The sequence below is a fragment of the Physeter macrocephalus genome, chromosome 10, assembly GCF_002837175.3.
Source record: "Physeter macrocephalus isolate SW-GA chromosome 10, ASM283717v5, whole genome shotgun sequence".
NCBI lineage: Eukaryota > Metazoa > Chordata > Mammalia > Artiodactyla > Physeteridae > Physeter > Physeter macrocephalus.
Genome location: NC_041223.1, coordinates 58,189,509 through 58,216,134, shown reverse-complemented (window position 1 = coordinate 58,216,134; position 26,626 = coordinate 58,189,509). Strand labels below are relative to the sequence as shown.

The 26,626-nt window shown below is 36.1% G+C and overlaps 1 protein-coding gene across 6 annotated transcripts in view; it reads left to right on the top strand.

Annotated features, from left to right (window-relative positions):
* Positions 1-26,626, top strand: part of GRIK2 (glutamate ionotropic receptor kainate type subunit 2) — a 677,382-nt gene that overhangs the window by 466,548 nt on the left and 184,208 nt on the right. For all 6 annotated transcript variants that reach the window (XM_028494615.1, XM_028494616.2, XM_055087599.1 and 3 more), the window contains one exon: positions 25,457-25,663. In XM_028494615.1, coding sequence (XP_028350416.1) covers positions 25,457-25,663 — 207 coding nt within the window. The remainder of the gene's footprint in view (positions 1-25,456; positions 25,664-26,626) is intronic.

The window sequence follows — 26,626 nt, the reverse complement described above, 5'->3', positions numbered from 1 at the left end:
TTTGTTATAAAGCAGAAACTAACACACCATTGTAAAGCAATTATACTCCAATAAAGATGTTTAAAAAAAAGAATTAAAATGAAAAACAAAAAGAATTAAGCTCTAAAAATCTCTATTATTTCTCACCAACATAATAAATGTTTCCAAGAAATTTTCCCAAATAATAAACAATAATGTATATTTTTGAAGCAATTTAGGATAAACATAAGAACAACCAACCCTTTTCAGAGGGAAAAAATGCAAACTGTTTAATAGTTAGGACCTGAGAATATTGGTTCATTCTGCTTGGAGGTGTTTGACCAAGGCTTGACTCCTCAGTTGGCAGATGGTCTGGAGCCCCTATACCAGCTGTGAAGCAGGCGATGAGGGCTGAACTGTTACTTTAGAAAAGCTACTTATGATGTTCCCAAGTCAGATCTAAAGAGAAACAGAAGCTGAAGGAACAAAACATAAAAGTCCCCTTCATTAAGAGCCTCGTTTTCTGTTTAAACTTGTACTCTATTTTTCATCTTTAATCTACTCTTTCAGTACTGGTGCTCATTTTAATTTATTCTGGTATTGGCTGTACAGTGCTAACAATTAGAATTGTCTAAATCTGTAATCAGAGTATTCACTAGATGTCCATAATAGGGGTTATTCTTATTAATACTGTAAAAGATATGCTCCTTCTTAACTTTCCAATAAAATTCTCAATGAAGATTCAGGAAAAAAACAATGCAAAAACAATGAAAGCAGTGATAGTATAAGCTAAAGTTCAAAGGGGAACATATACCGTAATTTCAGTAGAATATCCGTCAAATAGAGCTTCTGAGGACAGATTGCTGATTATCTTTTTTTTTTTTTTAACATCTTTATTGGAGTATCTGATTATCTTTTAAAACAACATTAGTGGGTCCTACTTATGAGTTCAGACAAAGTGATTTTATGTTTTTTATAATATAAATATAGGAAAATAATTTATTTTTGAATGTTTCCCTTGAGTCACTTTATAGAAATATTCCTATATTTAAGAGATTTACAAGTAATTGTCTTTGGTAGTTTAGATATTTAATCATGCTTCTTATGCAGAGATATAATTTCATCTCTGCCTTTACTAATTTTAATTGCTTTTATCTGTTTTATTTTTATTTGTATTTGGTGAGAACTTCACTCTCTGAGCCTGTTTTCCTTGTTTTGATAGTATTTTCTTTATTAACTACAATAATAGATGTATTCTCAAGAAGACTTTTTATTCCTAGTTTTCCAATTAATTATTTTTCAAGATTGGGCACTAATTATTATTGAATACATTCGTCATCTATGGAAATTATTATTAATTTTTCCAGTTGTATTTATTTTTCTGATGAATGTGTTAATCAATTTCTAAATATTAAAAATAGTTGCATTCCAGAGATAAACTATTATTATTATTTTTTTTTTTTTTTGCGGTACACGGGCCTCTCACTGTCGCTGCCTCTCCCGTTGTGGAGCACAGGCTCCGGACGCGCAGGCTCAGTGGCCACGGCTCACGGGCCTAGCCGCTCCGCGGCATGTGGGATCTTCCCGTACCAGGGCACGAACCCATGTCCTCTTAATCAGCAGGTGGACTCTCAACCACTGCGCCACCAGGGAAGCCCCTGATAAGCTATTATTGATTATGGCTGAAAAATATTTCAATGGACTGCCATGCTTTGTTTGTTTGCTATATTGTTTTTAGGTATATTTGACAGTGACTGCTCCTTAATTTCAGTATTTCACCATTTTGTTAGCTTTTTATGTCAGTGTTATACTAACTTCATTTAAAAAGAAGGGAACTGGTTCCACAGCATTTGCTATGCTCTAAAGCAGTCTATGTATCATTAGGTTATTTGTTTTACATTAGGCCAAAAATAAAAACTCCACAGTATTTAGAATTTTTTTTCTGGGAAGATTTATTTAATAACTGATACAATTTCTTTCATGGTTACTGACCTATTCATTTTATTACTTCTTTTTGAGTCAATTTTAAATGGTGCATTGATGCATGACAAGGTATTTTCTTCTTTCCTATTTTCTACTTCACCTCTTTTTCTTCTATTTCGTTATTATTTTTCTCCTGCTTTCCTTGTGTTTTGTGTTATCCGTCTTCCAGCTTCTTTTTACTTAAGTGCTCTATTTATTTTGTTTTAAATAATTTAATGATAAATTTATATAAGGCTGAGGTTTTCTCTGAAAAGTGCTTTGAAGATACTTTTAAAATAAAAAACACGTAGTACATCTTAATGGTTAGCAGAGTGCTTTGGAGTTATGCAGAACCTTTATTTCTCAAGTGACATCAAGCTTTGAAATTCAGATAACAGTGGACTGTTTTGGGAGGGCTGTGGCTTTCCATCTGGATGGTCTAATAAATACTTATATCTATGTATCTATTATCTGTGTTGCATAATTTCTGAAAGGAATCCTATAGCCCGTAGTCCAGGTGACATCATCCTGGCTGCTAGCATTCTTAATGAAGAAGGAAAAACAGGCTGGAGAACTTAATTTTGACTGATACAAACTGTAATTTAGTTCTCTAGATTTTAGCATGGTGAATCCAGGGTCACGTCGATTCAATTTCTCCTTAAGTTTTTCTGCCAGGGTCAGGGCAAGGGAGGTGGGTAGTTTACCAGAAATGTGTTGGAGAATCTATCTAGTTTTCTGGTTGGTATAGAGTATGGACCTCTGAGCAAGAAATTCTGATGGGGAAAAGAACAAAGCATTTTTTCAGCTACCTTTAGGAGACCAAGGCTTTTTGGTTTCCTGTGGCCTTACGTTTAGTGTCAATTCTTTCAAAAAGATAGTGAAGTTTCCTCATCAATTGCCTTATAACTGTATATTTTCAGGAACTAAAAAAAAAAAAGAAAAGGTCATGAATCCCAGCTAGATGAGTAGGTCACCTTGACCACCCCACCCTGCCAACAGCAACATACTATTGCAGTGGTGGGACAGTGGTGCCACCTACATCTAAACAAGAAAATAGACTGAATTTTGGATCTGCAGTTTTCCATTCTAAGAGCCCATTCTTCTTCTTCTTCTTCTTTTTTTTTTTTTTTTTTTTTTTTTTGCGGTATGCGGGCCTCTCACTGTTGTGGCCTCTCCAGTTGCGGAGCACAGGCTCAGCGGCCATGGCTCACGGGCCCAGCCGCTCCGCGACATGTGGGATCTTCCCGGACCGGGGCACAAACCCGTGTCCCCTGCATCGGCAGGCGGACTCTCGACCACTGCGCCACCAGGGAAGCCCCCATTCTTCTTTTTTAAACAGAAGTAATCACCACAGCCAGTCCTCTCTTTTCACTCTGCTTATACAACTTATTTCTTAAGAGCTGTCCATAACATGTTTTATCTCTCAAGTAGAATGAAGCCCTTTTTGATGACGTGTTCATGCTCTTGCCCCAGTGTTTTCACACACTGCTTACAACCTACCAATTATCTTCCACACACGATTTTCTGTACATATCTGAATTCCATGCCCACAAGTTTTAGCAAGACTTTGTTACTCTTACTTTTTACTGTTGGGAATTTTTATATTTGCCCAGCGCTTCAGAACTACTTTGTTAAGGAATTAGGAGAGGGGATGCCAGTGCCCGCTTTTCACAAAATCTTGAGCTCTATTTGCTTTAGGAGTAGGAATCTATTAGGTGAAGAAGGAATACCAGATATTTCAGGCTGTGGGAAAAGGCACAGACATGTGAAAGTGATTAGAGTATATGAATAACTACCTGTAAGTGGTCCACTACAGATGGAGCACAGACAGTGTGGGAGAGAAGTAGTGGTTGAGGGTAGGCAGGCAACTGCAGAGAAGAAAGCCTTTGTAGGCCTCCTGAAGGAATTTAGGCTGTCTGCTATTCGTAATGGAGCAATTTTGAAAGATTTTAAGTATTCTGTTTGGCTTGACAAGTAATTATAAATTTAGGGCTTCCCAGGAATATAAAGAGTCTGGGAAAAAATGAACTATTCTTTGAGTCTGGAAAGTTGTGGGTGTCAGATGACAATCATGAGACCTGCAAGACCAGTAAGTCCTGAATTATGTCAGGTACTTACAGCCTAACTTCCCTTTCAGATCAATATCTGATTCTCAGGTCCTGATCTCTGCGTTTTAAACCACACTTGATTACTTGACATGGATTCCTAATTGCTTCTCTTTATTTGAGATTTAAATGGTACTCATAATGACAGGTTATATCCTGACTCCAATTAACCCTACCACAGCAACTCAAGAAAGAAAAGTACAGACCTCTTTCTATGGCAGAAAGCACGTGCATGTTTTATTTTCCTGGCATCACTAAAGTGACTGTTTTTTGCCTAGAAATCCAGAATAACAGATGATTCCCCTGGTTCTTACCCATTTATCAGTCAATGTATTTTATTAGGTCCACTACTCAAAAGGCATTTATGCCATTAATTAGACACCTAAACAGTAATGAGCACTATTAACTTGAATCCTATAAATTTTATGTTCTGAGCTCTCTTAGCTTTAGTTCTATTTAGTAATTAATTAAAAGAAATAACATGAATTTGTTTTAACCACCTTGTTTGAATAAACTCATATTGGTCAAACAAACCAACAGAATGTTTTTGTTGTTTTTTTTTAACCACTTCATTTAAGAACTAATAGAAGAGAAATGCCTTTGTCACATAGCTGTTTGGAAAGCATTTCATATTATATGGAGAATTTTTTATACTGCATTCAAATGTAATTAGAGCCAAAGCCATAATTTTTTTTCATGTTTGCCATAGCCTTGTGCTCTTAAAAAGAAAATCTAAATTTATATTTCTTCTTTTGAACTTTTAAATTTGCAGTTGTTTGGCAAATATGATGCTCTCTGACCTTAGAACAAAACAGTACTTTTATAATACAGCCTGCAATTTCTATGCTCTGTAGCAATAGCATACTGTGTTTATTATTTGATTACATCAGAACGTCCGAGTGTGCTCCACAATTCTGATAGGTGTGTAGTGCAGGCACACCCTACAATGACTCTGGTTAATAAATTTTAGGAAATACTGAATCTGCCTTCCAATGCAGGGGACACAGTTTCAATCCCTGGTCAGGGAACTAAGATCCCACATGCCGCAGGGCAACTAAGCCCATGCGCCTCAACTAGAGAGCCCGTGTGCCACAAACTACAGAGCCCATGCACTCTGGAGCCTGTGCACCACAACTAGAGAGAGATAAGCCCGGAGCCACAACTAGAGAGAAGCCCGTGTGCCACAACGAAGATCCCACGTGCCACAACTAAGACCCAATGCAGCCAAAAATAAAATTAAAAGAAAAAAAAAGGAAATACTGAGTTAAGCCAAATCCACTAGGTTTCTTTATCACCAAGTCTTTCATAAGTTCATATGTATTATGGATACCTCAAAGGGATACAATTATGTAGAATTTCCAAATATTTTAAATTGCAGGATGTTCTCTTGAAAATGACACTTGTGGGATAATTTTCCAGAAGAATACACTATGTACAAATATACTATATTTAGGTTAAATCATAACAACTTTTAGGTCCTCATTGATATTTATGATGGAATTTACTTACATATGCAAATCTTTAAACTGCCTACCCCACTAACCCTCAGCAGAGGAGCAGACAGATTCTATAGTTAGTTGACACTTGGTAACTGAATTTAATACCTAACTGAGAAAGGGCTTTTCTGCAGGTTGAAGGGACAAATGGAAGTGAGAAAATCTAGGTTCAAATCTTGAGTCTGCCACTTGGTAGATGATTTACCTTGGGCAAGTTACCTTACTTTATAATGAGGATAATAATAATGTACAACTTAAAAGTTTGTATTAGAGATAAAAATTTAGAAAATATAAGCATAGTTCCTGGCACAAAATTATCAATAAGTGATCATTTTAATGGGTATAAAATAATTTAAAAATTAATAAGTAATGAATGGTGCTCATGTTTAATATTTTCCCCTAAGGCTTTCTAACATGTTTAGGAACATCTTCCTCTTAGAAACCATCATTCCTCTTCTTCAGGCCATGTGCCGCTTCATTTCTCTTGGCTTGAACAACTCTTACTTCTCCCCATTTATCTAATTTATACTCATTCTACAATCCATTTTTCTGATGCCCTTTTCTCTAGGATGATTTATCTGACTATTCTGGGACATTTTTACTTTCCTTTAACTGGCACCTAGTGGTCTTTTTTCTATACAATTTATTTCTTAGGCACTTACGTGAAAACTTGTATTATTAGTTTACATTTTCCCATGCAAGTTCTGTATTTCAAGTAGATTAAAAGATGCTTAGGAGAAGCACCTTAGTCTAAAGCAGGGTATTTTCTTTTAAATGATGGATACTCAATAAACATTTGTTGATTTTATTGATTATAAAAGGCAGCCGCTAAAAGTAATACTCACCATTCACTGTGTAAAAAAGAATTTTCAGTAGATACGTGCCGCTAACTACTGATCATTGATGGATAATTCTCAATGCACGTGTTTTACATGCATATTCAGGAACATTGAAGAGACTGCCAGTATTTGATCAACTTTTGGGTGTGATGAGGGTAGAAAGCCAGTTAGTATCAGTTCTTTATTCTAATCCAGTTTTCTATCAGCGTATTTCAGCTGTTTGGGGAGAAACGTAAGTAGAATTAGTGGATGGCTAATGTTGAGTCCTCCTTTCTAAGACCAAAGAGTCTCCAAACTCTGTTTTACTAAATTATAAGAAACAGAATCCTAATGATTGAAAACTCCACTTTGCAATCATTTGACAAATCATATCTTCCTCCTTTTGGTTTGCTTCTCTCTCTCCCAAACATGCATTCAAATTCATCCAGTGTCTGAATAGTAAAAAATTACCTAAAGGGAGACTATTGTATTGGGTTGGCCAGAAAGTTCGTTCGGATTTTTCCGTGCCATCTTATGGAAAAACCAGAACGAACTTTTTGGCCAAGCCAATAGAAAGACAAATCCTCAACCTCATTTCCTGAATCAAAATTGGTTTTAGGTAGATGCTTAAAAATAATCAGGAAAAAGAATGCCATTCTAAGTAGGATATCAACTCAAGCACTTATGATCAACAGTGATTATATTTAGATAGTATTTCAGAATTTTATAGGAATAAAGTCTGCTTCCTAACTTAGGTCCTCATGATATTATCTCCCCCTATTTTTCTTGCTCCACACTCTCTTTTCACTTAAATCATATAGCGCTGTTTATTCTTTTCAGCATCCACATGAATAATTTTCTCTCTTCAAAATATCTCTGTCTAGACCACTTTAAGGCAGTAGTTTTCACTGCTGACTGCATATAGGACCAGCTACATCATTTCCATCCCCAGTGCAAAGGAAAAATGAGGATCTCCTGTAAAAAAATTATTTAGATCTTCAAAAGGTCACCAGCAGAGTGTTAAACCTAACACAGGTCTTCAGAGTGTTGGGTCCTGTGCAACTACAGAGGTCACACCCGTAAAACTGACCCAACTGTACAGTACAATCACCTAGAAAGTGTTTTAAAAATAATAATGCCAGGGTAGCATCCTAGATAAACTGCATCAGAATCTCTGGGAGTGGAGCACAGGCATCAGCATTATACTTTTAATTGTAAAATATTTAATTTAATTTTAATGTGCAACCAGGGCTGAGAACTGAATTCAAATGCTATTTCCCTGTGACTTTGCATTGTACTTACCTGTTTATTTGTCTGTCTCTGTCTGTGTCTCTCTCACTAGACTGTAATGTTCCTTAAGAGTAGGTACCATGTTTTATTAGTCTTCTTACCTTCATGACACAGAACAATGCCTGGAACATTATGGACATCTATTAAGTGGTTTTTGAATGGATGAATAAATGAATGAATTGATAGATATTAATATGACCTGTTTATTCATTTTATAGATAATAATCAAGGAGAAAAGAAAATAAAAGCAGACTTACTGGATGATAATTTAAAAGTGAAAAGAGAAAGCATGCTCTTAGAAGAGAATGGGATAAAGTAAAAAAAGGGATTTGAGAAATTCTATCTAAACATTTGCCATTTTTTAACTGCGTTGTTTATCTTTTTACTAAGTTATAAAAATTCTTTTATTGAAATATAGTTGATGTACAATATTATGTTAGTTTCAGGTGTACTACCTAACCTGCATACATTATGATCACCAGGATAACTCTAGTAACCATCTATCCCCATTCAAAGTTGTTACCATATTGTTGATCATATTCCCTATGCAGTATATTACATCACCATTGCTTATTTATTTTATAACTGGAGGTTTGTACTTCTTAATTCCCTTCACCTATATTGTAATTTCCAGCCCCCTCCCCTCTGGCAAGCACCATTTGTTCTCTGTATCAGTGAGTCTGTTTTCATTTTGTTTTGTTTGTTTATTAGTTTTGTTCACATATGAGATCATATGGTATTTGTCTTTCTGTCTCTGACTTATTTCACTTAGCAAAGTATACTTTAGATCCATCCATGTAGCAAATGGCAAGATTTCAGGGTTTTTTTTGTTTATGGCTGAGTAATATTCATATATATATATATATCTCAAATATTTATCCAGTCATCTGTTGATGGACATTTATATTGCTTCCATATCTAGGCTATTATAAGTAATGCTACAATAAACATTGGTGTACATATATCTTTTTAAATTAGTGGGGTTTTTCTCTGTGGATAAATACCCAGAGTGGAGTTGCTGGATCATATAGCAGTTCAATTTTTAGTCTTTTGAGGAACCTCTATACTGAGTTCCATGGTGGGGGGGGCACCAATTTACAATCCCACCAAAAGTGCATGAGGGGTCTCTTTTCCACATATCCCTGCCAAAACTTGTTATTTGTTGTCTTTTAGATGATAGCCATTCTGACAAGTGTGAAGTGGTATCTCATTGTGGTTTTGACTTGCATTTCCCTGATGATTAGTGATGTTGAACATCTTTTCACATTTCTGTTGGCCGTCTGTATGTCTTCTTTGGAAAAATGTTTATTCAGGTCCTCTGCCCATTTTTTAATTGTGTTGTTTGGTTTTTTTTTTTTTTTTTTTGAGGTTGAGTTATATGAGTACTTTGCATATGTTGGATATTAATCCCTTATCAGATATATCATTTGCAGATATCTTCTCCCATTAAGTAGGCTGCTTTTTCATTTTGTTGATGATTTTCTTTGCTGTGCAGAAGCTTTTTAGTTGGATATAGTCCTATTTGTTTATTTTTGCTTTTGTTTTCCTTGTCTGAGGAGACATATCCAAAAAAGTATTGCTAAGACAATGTCAAAGAATGTAGCCTATGTTTTCCTCTAGGAATTTTATGGTCTCAGGTCTTACACTTACATATTTAATTCATTTTTAGTTTATTTTTGTATATAATGTAAGAAAGTAGTCCAATTTGATTCTTCTGCATGTAGCCGCCCAGTTTTCCCAACATTGTTTACTAAAGAGGCTGTCTTTTCCACATTGTATATTCTTGCCTCCTTTGTCATAGATTAATTGATCATATGAGTGTGGGCTCATTTCCTAGCTATCTATTCTGTTCTATTGATCTATGCATCTGTTTTTGTGCCAGATCATACTGTCCATTTGACTGCTGTAACTTGGTAGTATGATTTGAAATCAGGGACCATGACATGTCCAGTTTTTTTCTTCTTTCTCAAGATTGGTTTGCCTGTTTGGGATCTTTTGTGTTTCCATACAATATTAGACTTACTTGTTCTAGTTCTGTGAAAAATGCCTTTGGTATTATGCTAAGGATTGCATTGAATCTATAGATTGGCTTGGGGAGTACAGTCATTTTAACAATATTAATTCTTCCAAAACATGAGCATAGTATACCTTCCCTTTTGTTTGTGCTAGCTTCAATTTCTTCAATCAATTTCTTATAGTGTTTTGAGTACAAGTCTTTTAACCTCCTTGGTTAGATTTATCCCTAGGTATTTTATTCCTTTTTATGCAATTGTAAATGGGATTGTTTTCTTAATTTCTCTTTATAATACTTTATTCTTATTTGTAGAAATGCAACAGATTTTTGCATATTGATTTTTTATCCTGCATATTTACTGAATTTGTTTATGTGTTCTAACAGTTTTTTTGGTGGTGTCTCTAGGATTTTCTATGTAGAGTGAGTGTCATGTCATCTGCAAAAAGTGAGAATTTTACTTATTCCTTTTCAATTTGGAAGGATGTTGAATTTTGTCAAAAGCTTTTTCTACATCTGTTGAGATGATTGTATAATTTTTATTCTTGATTTGTTAATGTGGTATATCACATTGATTGATCTGTGGATATTGAACCATCCTTCCATCCCTGTGATAATCTCACTTGATCATGGTGTATGATCCTTTCAATGTATTATTGAATTTGGTTTGCTAATATTTCACATCTATGTATACCAGTGATATTGGCCTGTAATTTTCAGTTTTGTGGTGTCTTTATCTGGTTTTGGAATAAGGGTGGTGCTGACCTCATAGAATGAGTTAAGAATCATTCCTTCCTCTTCAGTTTTTGGGAATAGTTTGAAAAGGATGGGTGTTAGCTCTTCTTTAAATGTTTTGTAGAATTTATCTCTGAGATTGTCTGGTCCTAGACTTTGTTTGTCTGTTTTATACTGATTCAGTTTTATCACTGGTAATCAATCAGTCTGTTCATATTTTCTATTCTTTCTGATTCATTCAAATCCGCATTTCCTCATTGATTTTCTGTTTAGTTTTTCTAACCATTGTTGAAATTGGGGCGTCGAAGTTTCTGACCATTAATATAGAATCATCTATTTCTTCCTTCAGTTTTGTCAGTTTTTACATCATATATTTTGAGGTCCTGTTTTTAGATGCTTATATGATTATAATTGATATATTATCTTTATGGATTGACCCTTTTATGAATGTCCTATGTTCTTTCTTTCATGTAACAATTTTTTATTTAGACTCCATTTTGTTTTATATTAGTATGGTCACTCTTTTGGTGACTGTTTGCATGGAATATATTTCTCACCCTTTCACTTTCAACCTATTTGTGTCTTTGGATCTATACTGAGTCTTTTATGGAGAACATATAGGTGGATCCTGTATTTTGTTTTAAATTGGTTGCCTTTTAATTAGAGAATTTGATCCATCTACATTTAATGTAGTTAATGATAAGGAAGGACTTCTGCCATTTTGCTCTTTGTTTTCTGTATGTGTTATATGTTATTTATTCCTCTGTTCCTCCATTGGTACCTTATTTTGCATTTTAAATTGATTTTTGTAGTGTACTATTTTGATATCCTTCTGTTTTATTTAACTGTATACCTTTTACTTAATTTCTTAGTGGTTATTATAGGACTTATGCTTAACATCCTAATTTATGGCCGTATAGTTTGAATTAACACCAATTTAATTTCAATTGTATGCAAAATCTGTACTTCTGTATAGCTCTGCCCCTCTACACTGTTATTGTCACAACTGCATCTTTATGTATGCATACCTATTAATGTACATTTATCATTATTGTTTCATGCATTTGTCTTTTAAGTGATATATGAAAAAAGAGGAATTACAAATCAGAAATGAAAATAATGTGGGTTTTTATATTTACCTGTGTAGCAATATCTTCCTGTGTTCTTAATTTTTCCCTATGACTTCAATTTACTGTCTGGTGTCCTTTCATTGCAACCTAAATGATGCCCTTTCACATTTCTTTTATGGCAGGTCTACTGGCAACAAACTCCCTTAGCTTTTGTTTATCTGAAAATGTCTTAATTTCACCTTCTTTTTTTTTTTTTTTTTTTTTTTTTGCGGTACGCAGGCCTCTCACTGTTGTGGCCTCTCCCGTTGCAGAGCACAGGCTCCGGACGCGCAGGCTCAGTGGCCATGGCTCACGGGCCCAGCCGCTCCGCGGCATGTAGGATCTTCCCAGACCGGGGCATGAACCCGTATCCCCTGCATCGGCAGGCGGACTCTCAACCACTGCACCACCAGGGAAGCCTCACCTTCATTTTTGAAGGAAGGTTTTGCCAGATGTAGAATTCTTGGTGGATAATGTTTTCTTTTAACACTTTAAATACCCACTGCATTCTGGTTTTCATGATTTCTGATGAGAATTGGACATTTTATTGAATATTTCTATATATGACAAACCACTTCTCTCTTGCTGCTTTAAAGATTTTCTCTTTATCTTTCAACAGTTTGATTATAATGTGTCTTCCTCTGGACCATTTTTAGTTTATTCTTCTTGGAATTCATTGAGTTTCTTATGTGATATTTTTTATTAAATTTGAGAACTTGGCTGTTATTTCTTCAAATATACTTTCTGCCCCTTTTTCTCTTTCCTGTCCTCCTGGGAGGATCATAGTGCATTTTTTTAGTCCACGTGATGGTGTTTCATCATCCTTTAGGCTCTGTTCATTTTTCCTCATTTATTTTTTTTCCGCTCTTCAGACTGAATAATTTCAATTGACTGACCTTCAGTCAAAAATAATTGACTGATTGTTTCTTCCGCCTGCTCAAATCTACTATTAAACCCTACTGGTGAATTTTTCATCTCTGTTACAGTAATTTTCGCTATATAACTTTTATTTGGTTTCTTTTTAATAATTTCTATTTCTTTATTGATGTTCTCTATCTGGTGAGATTTTTTCCGATGGTGTCTTTTGGTTCTCTGTATATTGTTTTATCACTTTGATCATATTTAGAATAGTTGATTTAAGTTTTTTCTAGTAGGTCTGATGTCTGATTTCTGTCAGGGACAGTTCCTGTAAATGGGCTGTACATTCTTGTTTTTTTCCATACCTCATAATTTTTTATTGAAAAATGGACATTTTGAATATTATAATGTAGCCACCCTATAAGTCAGATTCTACCACCAACCCCGGATTTGTTGTTATTGTCTATTGTGGTTGTTGTTTGTTTGCTTAGTGACCTTGCTGAAATAATTTTGTAGAGACTGTATTCTTTGTTATGTGGAGCCACTGAAGTGTGAGGTTTTTAGATTAGTGGTCTTTTATTGATTTTATTAAGATTTCCTTAAACTCCTGGAACAAAATAACAGAAAACAAAACCTCTCTCCATCTTTATAGTTTGCATATTGAGACACTCCCTCACTGTTATCCAGGCAGTTTACAATTCTTCCCTTCTTCCCTTTTGCTTGCATAAAGACTGAAGTCCAGCCAGAGGTAAATGCTTAGAGTCTTCTCAGGTCTTTTCTGAGCATACATTCAGCCATAGACACCTATGTGGCTTTCTAGATTTCCTTGAATATGTGCTGGGGATTTTCATAACCCTAATTGTCCCAAGTATCTCTTTTACGAGCCTCTTCTATCCCTTCTATCCCAGGCATTTTAGTTTGTTTATCTCTTGCCCCTGCTGTTTTCTCTTGCTCAGGAAGTAGTGGCTAACATATTTGCCTTCAAATGCTTATGAAAAAACCACCCATGAAGGAACTTCAGCCCCGGGGAAGCTCCTATGTAGGCAAAACAAAGGCAAATCCTTGAGCTGATCCTTCACGGAATCATCACACAGGTGAAAACACAGAACTATGTTCTTTGAGAATAGGCCCATAATGAGCCCTGTGGTATGCACAACCTACATCAGGAATGCAGGCTGCCATCTTCAAGGCTACTGTAGAGTTGGGGAGTGGAGGGTAGTAGTAACTGGGTAAATTGATATGCCACAGACCTCTCTTACCAAAATTCTTAGTTTTTCTTGTCATAAAGCATTCCCTTGATTGTCGTGAGTTTTTTATTAGGTTCCAGAGTTCCTACAAAATTGATTTCTAAAAACTCTGACAGTTTTTGCCAGCTTTTTCATTGCTTCTACAGCTGCTTTTTCTCTACCATGGTAGAGTTGAGTGGTTGCAAATGTATTGCCCACAAAGCCAAAAATTTTTACTATTTGGTTTTTAAGAGCCATTTTGCTGACCTCTGTTCTGGAAATCTGTATACAAAATTTGCATAAAGATATTTGATTAGTGAATGCATGAATGGATACATTGGTGGATGAATGGATGGATGAACAATAAAAATATTTTACATTTATATTTTAACATGAGGTTATTAAATGTAGATATCTGCATGCATCTTGTTAAACATCATATAACAACTTGCAATGTACTCTCTTAGAAAAGTATGGTAATTTATTGATCATCATTGGAGTTGCTGTTTTTACTTATAGGTCACTATTCCATACAAGAATGGTGGTAGCCAGTTAAAATCAAAACATGCCAATTGAAAACATATATTAGTACTGAGAAAACATTCTTATTGTTATCATAAGCTTTTTTTTTTTTTTTTTTCAAGTTCACATCATTCATTGTGTTCTTCATCTATCCAGGGGTATTGCTTGTTTGAGCAGTGGGATAAGTCACAATCAGATAGTTACAGTGAGTTGATTACTTATTTGTTAAAGAAATATCCATCTTCTTGGTATTGCTGTGTATGATAATGTCCTTTTATCCTTAATCTCCCTTTTGAAAACATGATTCTTCACTTTGCCTTCTCTTGAGCTTCCCAGGGCAAGACGTTGAGATCTTTTTTTTCTCATATTAAGGTATAACTCTATAGTTTTAAGGAGCTGGCTCATCTCCCTCAAAGGAACTTCAGCAGCATCCTTGCCCCTGCCCTTCATGCTGCCCATTCATTAGCCTTCTACTTCTAATCAACTTTGTAGCACCTACCTGATCTCCACACTCTGTAAACTAGTTGCTCTGTTATTATTATTTAATGCTTTCACTGTGAAGGCAGTGATAGGATACAAAGAGTAGGTACATAAGGCTCAGAAAGTACAAAGAAATAAATGATTCCATGGGAAAATATGAACTGCTCAGTTTTAATCTCCATAACTTTAATATGATGTCATTATTGTAAACATGTGTCTTTTTCATTTGGCCCATATGAATGCTATTAAAAAGGGTAATTTTTGTCAACCTTATCTTCGTTAAGGAAAAATTAAGAGTCATGAACAATATAAATATAAATTCATAAAATATAAATACTTTACAGTTAAGGATATTGTTACCCATAAACAACTGGAGTTTCGACTGGTTGCCACAAACAAATTTTAAAAGATTTCTGGTCTTAAGGGTAAATTCCAAACCAGACTGGGTCTAACTGAATATCCATTTCTGTTTTCCCACATAAATGATTTGAGGGCCACTGTTTCATAGGTCCTGATATTCACCAGAATGTTCTAAAACAAGACAGAGTCATGTTTCTCAAAAATGTACTCTCTAGTGATATTTTCCCTCTGGTAATTCATGAAGCAAAGTAGCCATGTAAATAATACAAGATTATATAAAATAGATAAAAACCTTAAATTCATCACTAGATTGGAAGCTCCATAAGGGCTGGAATTTTTAGGTATTGTTTTGTTTTGTTCTTCATTGTTGTATACCTGGAGCCTAAAAAAGTGCTCGTACATAAGATTTTGATATATGTTTGAATAAATAAATAAATTAGTTATTAGTCCTATTGTAATAGTAGGGGATATTTCATACATATCATAGAAAATTAATTTGCATCTTAATATCCCTAATCTTCTGCAATCACGAGTAAGACAATGATAGTTCAAGGGTTATCACATGAAAAAAACAATTTAGATAAGGGCTTTAGATAAAGGCTGAGGGACATATAAATTATACACTTAAGACTTCCCTGGTGGTGCAGTGGTTAAGAATCCGCCTGCCAATGCAGGGGACACGGGTTCGAGCCCTGTCCGGGAAGATCCCACATGCCGCGGAGCAACTAAGCCTGTGCGCCACAACTACTGAGCCCATGCACTACAACTACTGAAACCCACGCACCTAGAGCCCATGCTCTGCAATGAGAGAAGCCACCGCAATGAGAAGCCTGTGCATTGCAACGAAGAGTAGCCCCTGCTCACCGCAACTAGAGAAAGCTGGCACACAGCAACAAAAACCCAACACTGCCAAAAATAAATAAATAATTAAATAAATAATTTTTAAAAAATTATACACTTAAAAGTATAAAGTTTTATTATATTAAATAAAATATTTTGATCCCCTTAACCTTAAAATATATTTTACTTTTTCAGAACTTCATTTTGGGTTTATTCTGTGCCTAATCCCAGTCTAATGCAGATAAAAATATATGAGTTATTGCATTCCTTAAAACGGGTTGACAGTAGAAATGCTGACAAATCCTTATTACAGATGCCAGTGGACTGAAGTGCCTTTACCTCTAGCAAATGCTGATGTGGAGATTTAAGACTATGTGAGAAATCAGTAAAGTTGCCCAGGAGAGTTTTATCACAATATTCATTGAACTCAGTATGTGGCACAGTAATTGCTTCTGGTACCATTTTTCTTTTCTTACACGAGGTTATTATTTATCCTTGTGCTGTGTGAAACAGAGAAAGAGAGTCTAAAGGAGAGTCATAACTCGACGTAAACTATCTTGTGACACAGTGTAGCTGGAGATAGGGATCACAGCTGGAAAAGTGTGTCTTACTTCTCAGAATTAAATGTGGGAAGAATGATATTAACCATTGTAGAGATCCGTAAATACTAAAAAGATGCACTCAGATAACATTTTTTTCCTAGTGATATGAAACCCTGTTTAAAATATACATCTAAATAGGCTTTTTAATCTCACAAGGACCAACAAATTTATTTGCCTATGACAGAAGTTTCCTTATTAGCTTATAGGTGAAGGAAATCAAATTAATAGGTATGATGGTTACTACAAAAAGCTGGATTAGTGAGATTTAAATAGTGTAATAATTTTTGGAATTTTTGCTCTGCTTTTGTATCTTGTGCACATATATCCTTCACATTCCTTATACACTTTTAGGTAATCACTGACGTTCATCATATTTTTCTCCAGTGTTCCAGTGAGTTTGTATGAAAGGTGTATCATAAATATTTCGGAACAAAAATTTTAAGTAGAGAGAGACAATGATGACTTAACGTGCAAATGGGGGAGAAACATTTTTTAGACACTCATATGTTGTTACCTAAATCTGTTGGGCTTAAAATATGCTATTTTTACAAATTCTTTTTTTTTTTCCTATTTATTTGGTCGCACCGTGGGGCATGCGAGATCTAGTTCCCTAACCAGGTATCAAAACTGTGCCCCCTGCAGTGGAAGCACAGAGTCCTAACCACTGGACCACCAGGGAATTCCCTATTTTTTTTTTTTTTTACCAATTCTTGAAGTACTTTTATGTTAAAAACCTGTGCTCTTACTTGAAAAAGAGATAATTTATCAGGTAGAAAATGAATATTTTGGATTATGTATTTACTTCTCTTCTACAGTTTTGTTTTGATTGCATTGTTCAATTAGTAAGTGTATTACCATTTTGCATGCAGTGTATTACTGGCTAATCCCAGTTGACTGAAAAAATAATAAAGCCATACAATGCATGTTAAGTTATCTAATGAGCTCTGTGTAATTATGCATTTGTATGGAGTTTGGAAACTATTACTAGGAACCATTTAATGTGGGAAGTATAGTATAAAAGTAAGTGATCCAGTAGTCTAACCACCTAGGTTGTATGCTGGCTGTTGACCTTAAGCAAAATACTTAGCACCCCTGCCCTCAGTTTCTTCATCTGTAAAATAGAAATAATAATATCACTGAACTCACATGCTTGTAATGAGGAATAAATAAGTTAATCCAAGGAAAGCACTCAGAACAGGGCTGGGCAGTAAGTAGATGCTTGGAAAATGTTAGATAGTGCTATTACTTAGTGTATGGAACTTGAAAAATGGTCAACCTTTGTCACTTCTAAGTAAAAATAAAATACATATCCATTTACTTATAAATCAGAAACTGGCTGAAACCAAAGTATGAAGTTGATAGAATTAATTATTGTAACAAAATACTTCTTTTGATCCCCATTCCACCAGCCAGAAATTCTCTAGCTGTACCCTGCTCTTCAGGGGAGCGCGATATGTTCTTTTCAAGTCCCTAACCCCCTGCCTGTGGGTGAGGAACCTGAGGATTTGTTACCACCATCCCCAAACCCCATAGGGGAACTTAGCTGTCTTATAAATTTTTCCTTCAAGTTCCCTTGGCGTCCCCAGTTGACCATAGCAGTCCATTTCCATTCAGTTCATTACAGCAGTCATTTTATTTGCAAGCCTCCTATGTACCTGGTGATGTTGGGTGCTTTTGATGCAAATTTAAGGACCTATCTTGCCATATAAATGGCTCGAGTCTAGTTCAGAAGATATACATGTAAACCAGCACTCTCTACTCAATATGGTAAATATTATGGTAAAAGTATTCAAAAGTTTTTGTGGGACAGTCAGAAAAAGAGATACCTGAATATGCCTGAATTGTGAATACCCAGCACAAGAAAGCTGTTTAGCTGCAGGTTTCCTCCTCTTCCAAGGTAACTAGGGCATTTAAATTGTGATCCATGGAAATGTGTTATCTAACTAGAAAGATTAGAAGTCCAGGAAGAGTCCAGGAAGAGTCCAGGAAGAGAGGAAAAGGAGTATAATATCCCCAAGGTTGGAAGAGGACTACATCTGTCACATTGGTAGTACTCTGTGTATCCCTGGGGAATACATTTTATATGTGATCATATATTACATAAAAATTAGACAGGATTTTAACTGTCCTTTTTACCTTATGGTAAGCCCAAATATCTAGCTTTGAATTTAGTTACAGATTAATTTCTGATTCCTATGTGTTTTACCTAATTTCATTTAAAAATGCAGTATATATGGATTTTCCACAAATTATCTTATGGTATAGAAAGTGATAGAAGATTGTGGGAAAAGTGTGTATCTTGGAATTTAGAAAACCTGAGTTCAAATCTCTTCTTGGCCTCTTCTTAGGGGTTCTTTATCTCTTCTTAGCTGTGTGACCTGCGAAAATTATTTAACCTCTTTGAAAAATGACAACTGTAAAATATTCCTAATAAAACTCAATTGAATCATATGAAAAGATGCTCAACATCATCTTTCCTTAGAGAATTGTGAATTAAGGAAACTATGAAAAATCACTACATACCTATTAGAATGAACAAAATCCAGAAAACTGACAACCCCAAATGCTGATGAGGATATGGAACAACAGGAATTCTCATTCATTGCTGGTGGGAATGCCAAGTGGTTGGCAGTTTCTTACAAAACTAAATGGACTCTTATATGATCTAACAATTGAATGCATTGGTATTTATCCAAATGAGTTGAAACATATCCATACAAAAACCTGCACATGGATGTTTATAGCAGCTTTATTCATAATTGACAAAACTTGGAAACAACCAAGTTGTTTTTCAGTAGGTGAATGGATAAGTTAACTGTGCTATATTCAGACAATGGGATATTATTCAGCACTAAAAAGAAATTAGCTATCAAGCCATAAAAAGGCATGGAGGAAACATAAATGTATATTACCAGGTGAAAGAAGCCAATCCGAAAAGACTACATGCTATATGAATCCAACTCTATGGCATTCTGGAAAAGAGAAAACTCTAGACACAATAAAAAAGATTAGTGGTTGCCAAAGATTAGAGGGGAGGGAGGGTTGAATAGGTAAAGCACAGAGGATTTTTAGGGCAGTAAAACTATTCTGTATGATACTTAACAGTGGTGAGCTACGTGTCATTATATATTTGACAAATCCCATAGAAAGTACCACCCTAAGGTAAACTATGGACTTTAAATGATAGTGATGTGTCATTGTAGATTCATCAAAAATAAGAAATGTATCACTCTGGTGAGGGAAGTTGAAAACGGGGGAGGCTAGGCATGTGTGGCGGCAGGCTGTATATGGGAACACTCTGAACTTTGCGCTCAATTTTGCTGTAAACCTAAAACTGCTATAGAAATAAAGTCTATTAAAAATCCATTGAAGTGGGCTTCCCTGGTGGCGCAGTGGTTGAGAGTCCGCCTGCCGATGCAGGGGACACGGGTTCGTGCCCCGGTCTGGGAAGATCCCACATGCCGCGGAGCGGCTGGGCCCGTGAGCCATGGCCGCTGAGCCTGCGCGTCCGGAGCCTGTGCTCCGCAACGGGAGAGGCCACAGCAGTGAGAGGCCCGCGTACCGCAAAAAAATAATTTAAAAAAATAAAAATAAATAAAAATCCATTGAAAATTGTTGTATCTAAAATAATGAAATGATAATTAAAAAGTTATCTGCCAGGTACCTTTTGTTTAATTCTCCAAACAACTTTAAAAGCATTGGTAAATCAACTTAGAGATGAGATAATTGAGTCAGAAAATTAACCAATTTATCATTTATTTAATTAATATTTTCTTTGCCCCTACTATGTGCCAAGCATTGTGTTAGGCATTGGAGATACTATAATGAATCAATGTGGCTGTTATATTCCAGGGAAGTGGGACAGTCAAAAAGGATGTAGGCCAACAAATAAAAAATTGAAGATAAATTAATTATTATGAGAAAAGAAAGTGTTGAGGTAGAGAATAACAGGATTCTCTTTACATAAGGAACCCAGGAAAGTTTTCACATTTCATTTGAGCCTTAAAGGAAGCAAGGAAGCTCACCAATGTTTAAGGGCATTATAGACAGATAGAACAATATGTTAAAAGGCTCTGAGGCAGAAAATAGCAAGATATTTGAAGAACTGCAAGAAAACAATATATTTAGAATTTAAAGAGAAGATGAGGTCAGGGAGGGAAAGGTAGAGTATAAACCTTTATGATGAATATTTTATTTATTTACCACACGTTTCTTGAACATCAATTGTTGCCAGTCATTTAGTTAGGCACTGAAATATATTAATGAACATAATCTCTAATGTCTCCACACTCAAGAGTTTACACTCCAGTAGGGGAAGAAAGAAACACACACACCCCAATAAATAAATATACATACGTACATGCATACATACATGTATACATACTTCAGATTGGGCTATAAGGAAAATAAAGCAAGGTAAAACAATAGAGGGTAACTTAGAAGGGAGAGGTAGTTTATATATAGTGTGTTTTTTTCTGAAGAGGTGATATTTGAGCAGGGACTTGAATGATGAGAATGAAACAGCCATGTGAAGATCTTAGGAAAGATCCTCCCAGTCAGAATAGGAGAGAAAAGAAGGCGATGCAAAGACCTCAGGTCAGGAATGAGCTTGGCAAGTTTGAGGACAAGACCAGTGTTCCTGGACATGATGAGAGAGGGGAATGAGAAGCTAAGGTTAGAGAGAAAAGCGGGCAGGGCCTTGAAGGCCAGCGTAAGCAGTTTTGCTTTTATTCTAGTGTCAATGAACAGGCACTGATAGGCTGTAAGCAGGTACATGATAAAATCATATGTACTTTTCACAAGATCTCTGTGACTTTCTATGGAGAGTGGACTGTGGGGACATATAAATGGAAAAGAGAGTTAAGAGGCTACTATAGGAATCCAGATGAAAAATAAAGATTTCATGAACCACAGTGGTAGCAGGGATGGTGGGAAGAAATTGATGAGTTCAAAATACGTTTTGGGGCTTCCCTGGTGGCGCAGTGGTTAAGAATCCACCTGCCAACGCAGGGGACACGGGTTCGAGCCCTGGTCCGGGAAGATCCCACATGCCGCGGAGCACCTAAGCCCATGCACCCCAACTACTGAAGCCTGCACTCTAGAGCCCGTGCTCTGCAACAAGAGAAGCCACTACAATGAGAAGCCCGTGCACTGCAACTAAGAGTAGCCCCCGCTCGCCACAAACAGAGAAAAGCCCACGCGCAGCAATGAAGACCCAACGCAGCCAAAAAATAAAATAAAATAAAATAATAAAATTAATTTATAAAGAAAAAAAAATACATTTTGACAGAAGAACTTGTACAATTTCCAAAGGTTAGAACAGAGAGTGAGAGGGACTCACTAGCTTTTGAGTTGATCACTTTTGTGAGTGCTGGAACCATTTATCAAGATGAAAACACGTGGTGGAACAACAGGTTTCAGGGGTCGCGAGAAGGAATTTGAGTGTTATTCTAAATGCATTGGCAGTCTAGGGATGGTTTGAAGTGGTGGCACTGATATAATTCAATGTATACTTTAAGAAGATCATTTTTGTTGCTCTGTAGTGAATGAGCAAAAAGAAAGGGAAGCAAGGATATTGCCTCAGTGACTGGCTTGAGTAACTGGAAACTTTCCACTTTCCGAAAGCAGAGAGAACTGAAAAGGTGTACAAGTTTTGGGGAAAAGAATTCAATTTGGGAATTAAGGGATGTGAGATGTCTATGAATGACTAAGTGGTGCTGACAAGTGCTGCTGGAGATGTGTGCCCAAGACTTACTTGGAGAGGTCTGGGTCAGATATATAAATTTTGGAGTCATCAGCATAAAGATGTTATTGAATTTGATGTGTACGGCTAAGATCATTTAGGGATGCATTTTAAGAAAAGAAGGGGAGAGGGGCCATAACCAAGTCTTAAGAGTCATCTACATTTAGAATAAGGTAGAAAAGAAACAACAACAAAGGGTCCTGAGAAGCAGGTTATTGGAACAAGTACATATACTTTGAAATTAATTCTATATAAGGAGAGAGATTGATTATTAAGGGGAGAGAAGATGACTCAGTTAATTAGGTCTTGGAGCAAGTGAAAGGTGATGGGGATGTGCTATGTATCTTTTTTCCCTCCAGATTCATTCTTCATTCTTCTTCACTCTCCCAGGAGGGTGACCTGTGCAAATCACATTAATAGACTGCTGTACCCTCTGACTTTTCATTGCTTTTGACTAATGGGAAGCCCCAGAAGGAGATCAAACGGAGGGAAGACAGCGAGGTCATGGTTTCTGTCCTCATGGATCCCTCCTGTAGTTGCCTTATACTGCTTATATTTCTCAACTGAATATCACTATTCTGCTCAAAGTGGCATCCTGTGTTGGGACCCTGACTGATAAAAGAATCAGGACGTAAGTGTAGAGATTGGTCCAATAAGCACGGGGCCAACTCCTCCATAGCAGTAGACAAAGGAAAGAGAAAATAAGCTCAGATAAATGGCTCTGGTGGGTTTTGTGATCTGAAGGTAAAGGTGTCACATGTGATTGCTTTTAATTTCTGGCTGAGGTAATTAACTGAGTATTAGAGTGGGAAGCTGTAAGTATAAAGAAAAATGGATAAAATGTTCATCTCATAGAGTTGGAAATGGATACTACCATAAAATGTTTAAGGATATTAATTTTAGGTGTAAACAATTAGCAGTGTTCTACTCTTCAGGAGTAGGCATGGGAAAGACAAAAAGTTGTTTACATAAGGCATGGTTTTGTAAAGCCGAATACCCAAGCACAAGATGGGCAAAGGGCATGAGAATGCATGTAGTATAGAAATTATACTAGTGGACCAAGGGATGTAGGGCTGACAATGAAGTGAGGAAGGGGTTGATAGATAGTGGGAAAATGTGGAGGTCACTGTGTTAGAGGTCTTTATGGAACTGAAGAATTGTAGGCATGGGTGTGATTGAACTATGAATTGGATTAATGGGCTGTTAGAAATCCTAATTCAGAGGTATAACATTTTCTGAGAAATGCCGAGTGCAGTTTTGATCATGGGAGAGGGAGGCTAAATGAGAGAAGGATTTGGCAATGAGGAGGTAAAAGGATTGAGTGTGACCATGTTGATCCAAATGGATTTTGAATACAATAGAGAAGGTTGATAAGATTTGGAAGAGAGAAAAATTGTCATCCAGTTGCTAAAAATTTGAAAATTAAAAGCTTCTCTTCCCACTTATCCCACAGATCTTAGTAACTATCTTCTGATTCAAATTTCATTGGATAACAGCAATTGTAAAGAGAGAGCCTGGTGTAGGAGGGTGGCATGAACCTCAGAGAAGCAAAGATTATCTCAGGAGGCAGGGGAAGAAAGGGTCTGGGGCCACAATGAGGGGCAAGGGAAGGCACCAAATGTGCTTCTGTCCCTGAGGGGTGTGGGGGTGACACTGAAGAGAGTCTCTGGGACAGAGGATATAGTTCAGTAAGGCAGGAATGAAAGGGACATTCCAAAAATTGCGTGAAGATGTAGAACAAGGTGCTGATCTTTGAGCAGGACTTCTTTCCCACAGTGGAACATCAGAAGAGCAGGAAACTGATCAAGCTAGAGTGTGCATGAAACAGTAGGGTCAGGCCAGGTCAAAAGATATGGGAAGAAAGATGGAATTAGCCTTGTTTCTGAGATGAGTATGGGTGAGCTGACACATTGCTGTTTGTCCAAAACTCCTTTAGGTATTATGGCCCTCATGAGATGACTGTTGTTCTCCCAGGGTTGGGAAAAGGGTGATTGCATTGCTAGATGGACTGACATGGCAGCCTCCTAAGCTTTTTCGCTTTGCAGTGTCTTTTTCTAAGAGAGAAGCTTCCAGAGGCTTTGCCCATTGTCAAATAGTAAGTAGTAGGGCCAATTGCACCCTGGTTTAGTTACAGGACAATCTGTCACACCATGCTCCACCCACTCCCAATAGAATATGCTAATACATGGATTCTCTTAGCCCTTAGTTAAACATATAATCTTTAATAGGGCCTGCCTTGCAGAGCCTTACAAGATTTGGTTCCTCACTTGCTCTTCATTCTTAGCTTGTTCAACTAATTCCCTCACATACTGGATGTGACTTCAATCATACTGATGGGTGTTATCCTCATCCCTAAACACTCTAGTATCATAGTGATCTCAGGCTTTTTACTGCTGTGTCCTTGTCCTGACATGCTCTTCTTTCAGATTTTCAAATGGCTAGACTCCTTCTTATCTTTTAGGTTCTAGTGCATGTTTCATCTCCTCAGAAAAGGTTTCCAGACATATTACTCATTTCTGTCTTATCTTCTCTTATCTTGCCAAGTACCTTGATGTCATTCGATATCTTATTGCCCTAGTTTATGTTTTTATACAATTTATCAGCATCAGAAGTAATGTGTTCTGGTCGTTTGGGCATTTATTATTGTTTTCTTCCCCTATATCATGAACTTCATTTATCAGGGATTTCTCATTTACATAGAGGAGGGCTGGCTCATAGCAGGCTCCATAAAATCTTGTTGGGTGAATGCATAAACACTTGATAAATTTAGTTTCTTCTTCTATATTCTAAAGTAAGCTACTACTTTTGCTCTTATAATTATAGTAGTTGTAATTTTCATGGTTCTTAGAACAAAATGTGATAATGTATATAAAAGTCCCTAATTCAGTTCTTAGCACATGATAGGCAATTAGGTAATGACTTTTTTTCATTCTTTTATCAATAAACCTCACTGAAATAGCACACCAGAAATTAATTATATGGTATAATTCAAATTGGGGTATTGTAATCATAGTGAAATTATGTCTTAGTATTATACATTTAGTATATATCTCATTATGTATTATTTATTATATGTGATATAAGATGTGGTGTAAGATATATATCATTTTTATTATATAGTTGTGTCGAAGTTATATTTAAATATTCTCTTGTGAGACCCAAGTATTCTCAAAGTAATCTGCCTTCTTAGTGTTTCAAACTATATTAATTACAATTAGAAGAAAATAAAATTGACTGTTGTAAATTAATGTGAAATTTTCTATCTTGTAAGAAACTTATAATTTTGATAGTAAATTTCATGATTAACTGACACTTCCTACCTTCATGTTCGCTGTTTCCAGGAAGAACCCTATGTCCTGTTTAAGAAGTCTGACAAACCTCTTTATGGAAATGATCGATTTGAGGGCTATTGCATTGACCTCCTCAGAGAGTTATCTACAATCCTTGGCTTTACATATGAAATTAGACTTGTGGAGGATGGGAAATATGGAGCCCAGGATGATGCCAATGGACAATGGAATGGAATGGTCCGTGAACTAATTGATCATGTAAGTCCCTTTTCTCATTATTTATTAACTTTGGAAGATTTCTAATAGATTTACTTTTTTTTTTTTGATGGTCAGGGGTTAATAATGTCAAAGAACAGTAATGTATTTTAAGTAGTTATTTTTTTCAATAATGTTATTAAAAGTATATATTATTTTGGTCAAACATAAAGGATGTAAGGGATGTATATAGTTCTGTTAGAAACAGATGTCTGTCTTAAATTAACTAGTAGTTAGTGATTTAATATCTTGGAAGTATTTGGTCCTAATTTGTGAAATGGAATGTCGTTTCTTTTTTTTTATTTAACATCTTTATTGGAGTATAATTTAATTGTTTTACAATGTTGTATTAGTTTCTGCTGTACAACAAAGTGAATCAGCTATACGTCTACATATATCCCCATATCTCCTCCCTCTTGCATCTCCCTCCCAGCCTCCCTATCCCACTCCTCTAAGTGTTCACAAAGCACCACTGAGGCTGCTTCCCACTAGCTATCTATTTTACATTTGGTAGTGTATATAAGTCAGTGTTAATCTCTCCCTTTGTACCAGCTTACCCTTCCTCCTCCCCGTGTCCTCAAGTCCATTCTCTACATCAGCGTCTTTATTCCTGTCCTGCCCCTGGGTTTGTCAGAACCATTTTTTTTTTTTAGATTCCATATATATGTGTTAGCATACAGTATTTGTTTTTCTCTTTCTGACCTACTTCACTCTGTATGACAGGCTCTAGGTCCATCCACCTACTACAAATAACTCAGTTTCGTTTCATTTCTTTTTATAACTAATATTCCATTGTATATATGTGCCACATCTTCTTTATCCATTCATCTGTCGACGGACACTTAGGTTGCTTCCACGTCCTGGCTATTGTAAATAGTGCTGCAATGAATATTGTGGTACATGACTCTTTTTGAATTATGGTTTTCTCAGGGTATATGCCCAGTAGTGGGATTGCTGGGTCATATG